The sequence below is a fragment of the Chenopodium album genome, chromosome 17, assembly GCF_948465745.1.
Source record: "Chenopodium album chromosome 17, dcCheAlbu1.1, whole genome shotgun sequence".
Taxonomy (NCBI): Eukaryota; Viridiplantae; Streptophyta; class Magnoliopsida; order Caryophyllales; family Amaranthaceae; genus Chenopodium; species Chenopodium album.
The window spans coordinates 46480446-46491444 of record NC_137850.1 but is presented as its reverse complement, the minus strand read 5'-3'; the positions used below and the strand labels follow the sequence as shown (position 1 = coordinate 46491444).

Below are 10999 nucleotides of genomic sequence, written 5' to 3'. Positions count from 1 at the left end.
AAGAGCACATCTTGTTCAGCTAAACATGCTATTTCCAAATTTTGTGTATTGGTTTGTTTTGAGAGTTTTTCATAACAGTGTTACTGCTATAAACACTTTAAAGTCATACGAAGTATAAAGCTAAAACAAAGACGGATGAATGACCATACTTTTTGCTTATGAATGGTTTGAATTGGGACAGTTTAGACTGATTCATCCATCTTTATTTTATCTCTATATTATTCAAAAGTGTCATCAAATGTGGGGTGTTGACTTAAAAATAGAATACTTCAAGTAGGCAAGCTGAAGAATACCTATTCAAATATGAACCTGCAAGTATCAATTTTAATCAATATAGTTGCTTTCAGTTACTGGGTATGACTAAGTAAGTGACACTTCCATTATGTGTATCTGAAGTTTCTGTTTACACCCCTGCTTGTGATTTTTTCTTTCTTGGTCCTGAATTGTCTTCATTGGAATTTTTCGAGTTGATCTTTTCCACTTCCTTTGATCATCTTTCTTGTATTATTGTCTTAGACTTCAAGTTGTCAAGCAGAAAAATACCTGTTCAAACTATAGCCTGCAAATATCAATCAATATTGTTCCTTCTAGTGCTAGACATGACTTGGTATCTGTCTTTTCATATCACATCTTATCTGCTGGCTTCAATGTGTATTAGATTAGTAAATAAAGTCAATCGGAAGCCAATTGCACGCGCTCTTATTGTTGTTGAAGCATTGTGCTCAATAGAATTCTGATTGAAATTTGAAGGAATTATATATATTGAATCCAGTATGTATTTGTGTAACCAAGGACACTTTTCAGTAACACTCAAAAAATACTGAAATATCACTAGTGTAATATCTTTGTTTTTGTTTTTCAAATTGAAACACAATTACAATATTTTTTACATCAAGAAATCAGTGCTTCAAACCATATTCCTTTACTCACATAATTTTCATAAAATCTTTCAAAAACTACAATCATGTACCAAAACACCACACATCAGACATCATATTTACATCCAAACAATTTTTTAAAAGAGGATAGAATATCAACTGCATAATGCAATCAATCGAGTGGATAATGGATCTAACTTTCAAATAAGCTCTCAATAATACTTGATGCTGGAAGTCTGAAGTTGACATTAGTACTTGCTGATGACGGATCCCTTGCGGATGCAATATGTGAATATGAAGATATTAAATTTGCAACTGGCAGTACTGTAATTTTATGCTCTATGTGATTCTGTCTCACTTCATCGTCTAGACCAATAACAGACTTCTTTAATATGCAAGTATGATCAAAATCAAGACCACACTGTGTACAGCTATACTTAGAGCCATATGTCTTCCACTCCGAACAAGCAGAGCAGCGATAATCACTGCATGATCTCTGAAGCACTAGTGGATGGGGAGGGTGTAGTGGATGAAGCAAGTATAGTGGTAACTGGCTGCACTCAGGGTGCATGAAGAACTCACAATCTTTGCATGTGTACACTCGATTATTTCTGTTACTCCCTTTTGTTCCACATAGTTCACAGTATTTAAAATGTGGCCTGAGCTTCAGTTCAAGCTCATGCTGGGGGTGCAGGTGGGAAATTAGTCGGGTTGGTTGCTCAGCACAGACCTGGTGCAACGTGACATTACATGCTTCACAATAATACCTTAGGCCATCCCCGACATTCTTGCAGTGGTCACACCTGAAAAGCTTCTGTTTGTACTCAGAAATCATTGAGTGCTGGGGATGGGCGAAAGTCTCAATGGTGTCATGATGGATCCCAAACCTTTCAATCTCTTCTGATGGCATTTTGTGCAAGAGCCACACAATGGGGCTTTGAGCACAAATCTTGTGCAGGTCAAAGTTGCATTGGGCACAACGGTATCTCTTTCCTTTCCCATAACCTTTGCAAGAATTACAACGATATTGTTTATACTCTGACTCGGTATATATCAGGGGATGTGGGTGGGTGAAGTGCTCGGTAATCTCTGTTTGAAGATTATCTTGAGATGTTTTTTTCTCCAATTCTCTTTCCCTCACTCTCTCCTCCTTGATTTCTATGTCTTTTAGTTTCATTTGACTCCTACCCTCTCCTGTTTTTCCACGCAACATTTTCCCCCCCTTCTGTTTTGCTCAGGATTGTAGAGCTCTTATGCACGAATATATATATATAGAAAGAGAGAGGTGCTTTGTCAAACATGATATCGTAAAACAATTCAAGTGAAGAATGAGTTTTTAATTTTATATTTGTATCTTTGTTATCCCTGAATGTTTTATGTAGAATAATTCTTGATGATCTTTGCATCTTTTTATATTTGTATGATCAGTTCATCCTGCCCGTTTTGACATGAGTACTTCTTATGAATTAGTACATACATGTTTGTATTCAAGAGTATAGAATTTATTTAGTATCATTGACATAACGACTTCATACTGCAGGTATAATATTTACCTGCTATACAACCTTTTTCTACTATTTTAATTCCAGCCAACATTTATATCTAACTCCAGAAGATTTGAGGATCAGAATACACATACAGAAATTCATTTTGGGTTCATAAAGTTGGAGACAAGACATGCTTTCACATTTCAGACACAAATCACCAGGATCTTTTCAATGATCACAGCTCTGAAGTACTTGTTTCGCTGTAGCATATGAGACATGAAATGGCCAGGGAAAAAAAATAAGGCGTCTAGGTTCAAGTTCAGACGTTCAGTAGTTCTGCAGGAGAAAGTATCCCAAAAATGCATCCCTATCAGCAGGGTCCCCTTAAAGCTCCCTTATCGACTGTAAGTCTGTAACCCTAAATTCCTGAATATACAGTATATACTTCTGATGTTCGTCTATCTATATGCATATCTGATACTGTACATACAGAGTTCTAATAAACAAGCCATAAAACAGAATCAGCAGGAATAACTGGGCTGCAAAGTGTTCCCATGAATATGTCTACAAAACCAAACCAACCTTTGTTCATTGACTCTCCATAAAGTCGGATAGAATAAAAGAGTAGAGGTCAACTCTCCACAACTATATCAAAATCAAAATTGATACGGAGTACTTTGTAAACAATAGTAAACTACAAAAGATCATATACCCTTGACATTCAAATCTATCCCCTGCAATGGCCAACATCCAAACCACTGCCTACACATCTAGCTTTTTTAGCAAAGATTAAGAACTAGCCGCATATAAAATGAACATGATAAAAAAAATTGAGACAGACCATTTTTCGGTTTCACCCAATGGCAATTAATGTTTAAGACATTGTACTGGATAACTAATATCAATTCAATCAATATATGATGGATTAAGCATCTCAAATGAACGCAAAGACAGAAACAAAAACAAAAATTAGCACTAAAATCTAAATTAAAGCTTCATAACAAATTAAAGCCATAACATTATAATTTAACATTGCAATCATCTTTATATCACTTATCATTATAAATCATAAATAAATCACTAACATAAATGTCTCAATTTCCATCCATCCCAAAATCCTTTAACAACAAAATTGAAAATTTAAGATACCTAATTCAAAGTTCATCCTCCATCCTCAAATACTCACTTTATTTTATCTTTATATAATTCAAAAGTGTTATCAAATGTGGGGCGTTGAGTGTTGACATAAAAATAGAATACTTCAAGTAGCCAAGCTGAAGAATACCTATTCAAACATGAACCTGCAAGTATCAATTATTATCAATATAGTTGCTTTCAGTTACTGGGTATGACTAGGTAAGTGACACTTCCCTTATGTGTATATGAAGCTTCAGTTAACACTCCTGCCTGTGCTTTTTTCTTTCTTGGTCCTGAATTGTCTTCATTTGAATTTTTCGAGTTGATCTTATCCACTTCCAGTGATTATTTTCTTATATTATTGGCTTAGACTTCCAAGTTGTCAAGAAGAAGAATACCTGTTCAAACTTCAGCCTACAAATATCAATCAATATTGTTTCTTCTAGTGCTAGACATGACTTGGTATCTGTCTCCTCATATCAAATCTAATCTGCTGGCTTCAATGAGTATTAGATCGATTAGTAAATTAAGTCAACAAGAAGCCAATTGCAAGCGTTCTTACTGTTGTTGAAGATGTTAAAACATTGCACTCAAATAGAATTCTGGTTGAAATTAGAAAGTATTGTTTTGAATCCAGTATGTATTTGTGTAATCAAGGACACTTTTCAGCAACAGTTACAAAATGCTGAAAATCACAAGTAAAATAACTTTGTTTTTGTTTTTAATGAAACACAATTGCAATATCTTTTACATAATGAAATCAGTGCTTCAAACCATAATCCTGTACTCACATAATTTTCATACATTTTACAAAATCCACAATCCTGAATACCAAAGCACCACACATCAGACATCAAATTTACATCCTAACTTTGTCAAAAAAAAAAAAAAAAAAAAATTTACATCCTAACATTTCTTTAAATGAGGATAGAATACCAACTGCATAATGAAGAGATCAATCGAATGGACAACGGATCTAAATTTCAGAAAAGCTCTGAATAATATTTGATGGGACCGTGAGGAAGTTGAAATCAATACTTGTGGTAGAAGAATCCTGTGGAGATGCAATCAGTGCATATGAAGATATTAAATTTGCAACTGGCAGTACTGTGATCTTATGCTCTGTGTGATTCTGTCTCACTTCATCATCCAGACCAATTATAGACTTCTTTATGATGCAAGTATGATCAAAATCAAGCCCACACCGTGTACAACTATACTTAGAGCCATATGTCTTCAACTCCGAACAAGCAGAGCAACGATAATCACTACATGATCTTTGAAGCAGCAGTGGATGGGGAGGGTGTAGCGGGTGAAGCAAGTATAGTGGTAAGTTGGTAACTGGCTGCACTCAGGGTGCATATAGAATTCACATTCTTTGCAGGTATACACTCGATTATTCCTGCGACTCCCTTTGGTTCCACATAGTTCACAGTATTTAAAATGTGGCCTGAGCTTCAGTTCAAGCTCGTGCTGGGGGTGCAGGTGGGAGGTTAGTCTGGTCGGTTGCTCAGCGCAGACCTGGTGCAACGTGACATTACATGCATCACAGTAATACCTTAGACCATCCCCAACATTCTTGCAGTGATCACACCTGAAAAGCTTCTGTTTGTACTCAGAAATCACTGAGTGCTGAGGATGGGCGAAAGTATCAATGATGTCATGAAGGATCCCAAACCTTTCTATCTCTTCAGGTGGCATTTTGTGTAAGAGCCAGATGGTGGGGCTTTCAGCACAAATCTTGTGCAGATCAAAGTTGCATAGGGCACAATGGAATCTCTTTCCTTTCCCCTTGCAGTTGCAAGAATTACATTGAAATTGCTTATAGTCTGACTCGGTAATATCAGAGGATGTGGGTGGGTAAAGTGCTCAGTGATCTCTGTTTTAAGATCATCTTGAGCTGTTATTCTCTCCAATTCTCTTTCCCTCTCTCTCTCCTCCTTGATTTCTATGTCTTTTATTTTCATTTGACTCCTAGACTCTCCTCTTACCCCACACAACATTTTCCCCCTTCAGTTTTGCTCAGGATAGTTGAACTGTTATGCATAGATACAGTATATATAGAGAGAGGTGCTTAGTCAAACATTATATCATAAAATAATACAAGTGAAGAATGGGCTTTGAATTTTATCTCTGTATCTTTGCTATCCCTGGATTCTGTATGTTGAATGGTTCTTGATGATCTTTTCACCCTTTTTAATTTATATATATGATCGGTTCATTCTGCACGTTATGACATATGAATTACATAGTGTGTATGTATCAGAATGTGGAGTTTATTTGGTACATATGTGACATAATGACTTCACACAGCAGGTATAATATTTACCCCAATGGCTCCGCTATCGGCTATACAAAGGTATGGTTCAGGTATAATACTCTAATCCCATCCAACCTTTTTCTCTAACTCCAGAAGACTAAGGATCAGAAATACACAAACAGAAATTCATCTTAAGTTCTAAAAGTTGGGGACAAGCTAACATAGAGTAGAATTGTAGAAAAGAGCAAAGTGAGTTCACATCTCAGACAGGAATCACCAGGATTTTTCAATGATCACAACTGTATATACGTAGTAACTTGTTTTGTTGTAGCATATGAGACATGAAATGACCGGGGGGAAAAAAAATTCGAGGCGTCAGGGTTCTAGTTCAGTACGTGGTTCTACTAAAGAAAGTATCCCATAAATGCTTGCCAATCAGCAAGGTGCCCCCAAAACTCCCTTATATGTAACCCTAAGTCCCTGAATATACAGTATATACTCCTGATGCTCGTCTAAATGCAAATCTTATGTACACATATCATCCCTTGAATCTACAGGCATGAAAGAGTAAAGGTTCTAAGACTTCTAACATTGATAAATGCTCTAATAGTAACAATGAACAATACAGAATCAACAATTGCTGGGCTCCTAAGTGTTCCCACGATTACGTCTACAACACCCAACCAAAGAAGGCAGCATCTTCTTCCTCTATTCTTAAAGCACTAGAGTCCTTTGCAAATGAAGCCCAAGTAGGATAGTAGTGATACAGGTTCACTTAAAACAGTCTCATCTTAAATCAGTTTATGCAAGAAAGTTAGTTGAATCCTAGAGTGCCATATATACAGCTACAAGGTTTCGGCAACACAAGCTCAAGGTTTAACTTCAGCAGGAAGCACGTGCAGGGGCAGCAAACAAAGAGATTTCATCTTTGTTCAAGAGATCTAAATGTCATCAAAAATATTCATCGACTCTCCATAAAATTGGATATAATAAAAGAGTAGAGCCAACTCTTAGCGACTTCATCAAAATCAAAATTGATACTAGTACAACTCCAAAAGATCAATAACCTTGACATTCAAATCTCTCCCCTGCAGTGGCCAACATACAACCAGCCTACACATCTAACTAGAGTACTGGACTATAGAAAGATTAATATCATGTTCACCATAGTGGCATTATATTAGCAAAGAGTAATAAACAGCCGCATATACAATGAACATGATGACAAAAACGAGACATACCTATTCACTAAACCCATCAAGCAGCAAGATCTTAAACTTATATTGTTTGGTTTCGCTCAATGGCAATTAATGTTTTAGATATTGTACTGAATAATTCAATCAATATAGTATGGATTAGGCACTCCCCATTACATTAGCTCAAATGAACAACACAAAAGCAAAAACAAAAATCAGCACTAAAATCAAAATTGAAGCTTCATAACATTATAATTTAACATTGCAATCATCTTTATATCATTAATCATTATAAATCATACATAACCCACTAACACAAATGTCTCAATTCCCATCCATCCCAAAAACCTCTAACAACAAAAGTGAAAATTTAAGATACCCAATTCAAAGTTCATCCTCCATCCTCAAATACTCACCAATATCACCCTGATGAATAACCACCATAGTTTGCGGGTCCGATTTACGAACATCCTTAGTCGATTTAGTAGCAATTCCAAAACCCAAAGGAACATCAGACATAGAATAAACAACAATACCATCACCAGCATTAATATCCTCAGTAATCCTCCCTAAATGAGCCTTCAACACAGCATTCCCATACAAAAACGACATCTCCGAGGTGGGTTTAAGCCATACCTTATGCTTCGCATTCGCAGCAAGAATAGGAAGCGCGTGAATTGTGAGATGGAAGTTTCCATGGTGGGTGAACTTCCCAACTTGAACACCCAACGAAACGAGCTGCTCCTTCGAAACGTTTGTGGCGCGTTTCACAAGCGATTCGCTTGCGTAGTAGACTCGATTCTTCTGGAGGCGGAAGCAGTAGCGACCTGGAAGTGGGTCTGAAGCTGGGCCTTCGTAGGCGGGGTTGTCGACGATGTTTTTCAGGTTGTTGCCCACGAATTTGAAGAGCTTTTCGAAGACTATGGTGGTTTCTTGCTCGTCTAGGGTTCTCATCTTCTCAGCTGTTCTTCAATGGTGGTTGAAAGGTGACGTTAATGGCGGCAATTAGGTTTTAGAGGATTTCTGAAGAAAAAGAGAAGTTTCAAGCAGGGTTTAAGACCTTTTATATGGAGTACTTCGTAAAATTTGTGTGCTTAGGTCAAACGCAGCGTTTAATTGTACAAGTGTTTTTTTTTTTTTTGTTTAAACATAATTGTACACACTGGTGGTCTACATGGATCAATGGATGGGTGGAACCATCCAATTTGTTTTTAAATGGTTTAAAACTTGTATCGATTTTATTAACTCAAGCCTACCACGAACATTTATGACAACATATAATGATCATATACGGTTCCAAACAGCTGATATGACCTAGAGATGTATCCCCTAATTCTTAAGGCTTTTCGACACCGGACCCCGAAATCTCCAAAATTACTCAAAAAGCGTGGATATTAGTCTTCAATTTTGGAATTTTTTGACTTATTTTCGCCTGGAAATAAAAAATTTCCAAAATGTTTATCATGGTCCCTAATACCCTCTGGGCGTCCAATTAGGTGAGTGGAACTATCCAATTTGCCTTTAAACGACCAATTTATCGATTTACAACTTGCAATGATTTCATTAACTCAAGCCTACCACGAACATTTATGACAACACATAATGATCATATATGGTTCCAAATGGCATTATATGACCCCAAGATGTATTCCCTAGAATTTTAATACTCTTTGACACTAGGCCCCGAAACCTCCAAAATTTCGCAAAATGTGTGGATAGATTTCAATTTTGGAATTTTTTGACTTTTATTTGCCCGGAAATAAAAATTTCCGTAATGTTTACAATGTTCCCAAATACCCTTCGGGAGTACACCTGGCTGGGTGGAACCATCCAATTTGCTTTTAAACAACCGATTTACCGGTTTACAACTTGCACCAATTTCAATAACTCAAGCCTACCACGTATATTTATGACAACAAATAATGATCATATATGGTTCCAAACGGCATTATATGACCCCGAAATGAATTCCCTAAAATTTCAAGACTTTTCGTCACCGGATCATGAAACCTCTAAAATTCTCAAAAAGTGTGAATATTAGACTTCAATTTTGGAAATTTTTTTAACTTTTTTTCTCCTGGAAATAAAAATTGCCGAAATGTTTACCATGGTCACTAATACGCTCCAAGAGTCCAATTGGGTGGGTGGAAGCCGTGGAACCATCCAATTTGCCTTTAAACGACCAATTACCAATTTACAACTTGCACCGATTTCATTAACTCAAGCATACCACGAACATTTATAAAAACGTATAATGATCATATATGGTTCCAAACGGCATTACATGACCCCAAAATGTATTCCCTAAAATCTCAAGGTTTTTCGACACCGTACCCAACCTCAAAATTTTCTCAAATTTTGGAATTTTTTGACTTTATTTCGCCCGGAAATAAAAATTGCTGAAATTTTGAAATTTTGGAATTTCGCCCGGAACTAATAACCCAAGCTTTTAATTTTGGAATTTTTTGACTTTATTTCGCCCGAAAATAAAAATTGCTGAAATTTTTACCATGGTCGCTAATACCCTCCGATAGTCCAATTGGGTGGGTGGAACCATCCAATTTGCCTTTAAACGGCCAATTTACCGGTTTACAACTTGCATCGATTTCATCAACAAAGCCTACCACGAACATTTATGACAACAAATAGTGGTAATATATATATGGTTCCAAACGACATTATATGACCCCGAGATGTAATCCCTAGAATCTCAAGACTTTTCGATATCGGGCCCCGAAACTACAAAATTTCATAAAAAGCGTGGGGATATTAGCCTTTAATATTGGAATTTTTAGACTTTTTTCGCATGGAAATAATAATTGCCGAAATGTTTACCATGGTTCCTAATATCCTTCAGGAGTCCAATTGGGTGGATGGAACCATCCAATTTGCCTTTAAACGACCCATTTATCGATTTATAACTTGCACCGATTTCATTAATTCAAGCCTACCACAAACATTTATGACAACAAATATGATCATATATGGTTCCAAATGGCATTAAATGGCCCCGAGATGGTTTCTCTAGAATTTCATGATTTTTCTACACCAGGCCCCGAATCCTCCAAAATTTATCAAAAAGCGAGGATATTAACCTTCAAATTTGAAATTTTTGACTTTTTTTTCGCCCGTAAATAAAAATAGCCGAAATGTTTACCATGACCCCTAATACCGTCCGGGAGTCCCATTGGGTAGGTGGAACCATCCAATTTGCCTTTAAACGACCAATTTACCGGTTTACAACTTGCACCGGTTTCATTAACTCAAGCCTACCACGAACATATATGACAACAAATTATGATCATATATGGTTACAAACAACATTATATGACCCCGAGATGTATCCCCTAAATTTCAAGACTTTTCGACATCGGGCACCGAAACCTTCAAAATTTCTCAAAAAGCGTGGATATTAGTCTTTAATTTTGGATTTTTTGACTTTTTTTTTCTTTCGGAAATAAAAATTGCTAAAATATTTTTTATGGTCCCTAATACCCTCTGGGAGTCCAATTGGGTTGGTGGAACCATCCAATTTGCCTTTAAACGGTCAATTTAATTACCGGTTTACAACTTGCACGGATTTCATTAACTCAAGCCTACTACGAACATTTATGACAACATATAATGATCATATATGGTTCCAAACGACATATATGACCACGAGATGTATCCCCTAAAATATTAATACTTTTCTACACCATGCCCTTAAACCTCCAAAATTTCTCAAAAAGCGTGAATATTAGCCTTCAATTTTGAAATTTTTTGATTTTTTTCGCCCGAAAATAAAAATTTCCGAAATGTTTACCATGATCCCTAATATCCTCCGGGAGTCCAATTGGGTAGGTGGAACCTTTTAATTTGCCTTTAAACGACCAAATTACCGGTATACAACTTGCATCGATTTCATTAATTTAAGCCTACCACGAACATTTATGACAACAAATAATGATCATATATGGTTCCAAACGACATTATATGACACCGAGATGTATCCCATAGAATTTCAAGACCTGTTCGACACCGGGCTTCGAAACCTCCACA

The 10999-nt window shown here is 36.4% G+C and overlaps 1 protein-coding gene across 1 annotated transcript; it reads right to left on the bottom strand.

The window, feature by feature from the left end:
- Nucleotides 1-7175: 7175 nt before the first annotated feature.
- LOC145588241 (uncharacterized) lies at nt 7176-7978 on the bottom strand. Its single transcript, XM_081644889.1, has one exon. The coding sequence runs from the start codon at nt 7910-7912 to the stop codon at nt 7343-7345; it is 570 nt and encodes a 189-aa protein (XP_081501015.1). The 5' UTR covers nt 7913-7978; the 3' UTR covers nt 7176-7342.
- Between the last annotated feature and the right edge of the window lie 3021 nt (nt 7979-10999).

Excerpts from the sequence above, each read along its gene's own strand:
- LOC145588241 (XM_081644889.1), bottom strand. The coding sequence starts at position 7,912 with ATGAGAACCCTAGACGAGCAAGAAACCACCATAGTCTTCGAAAAGCTC.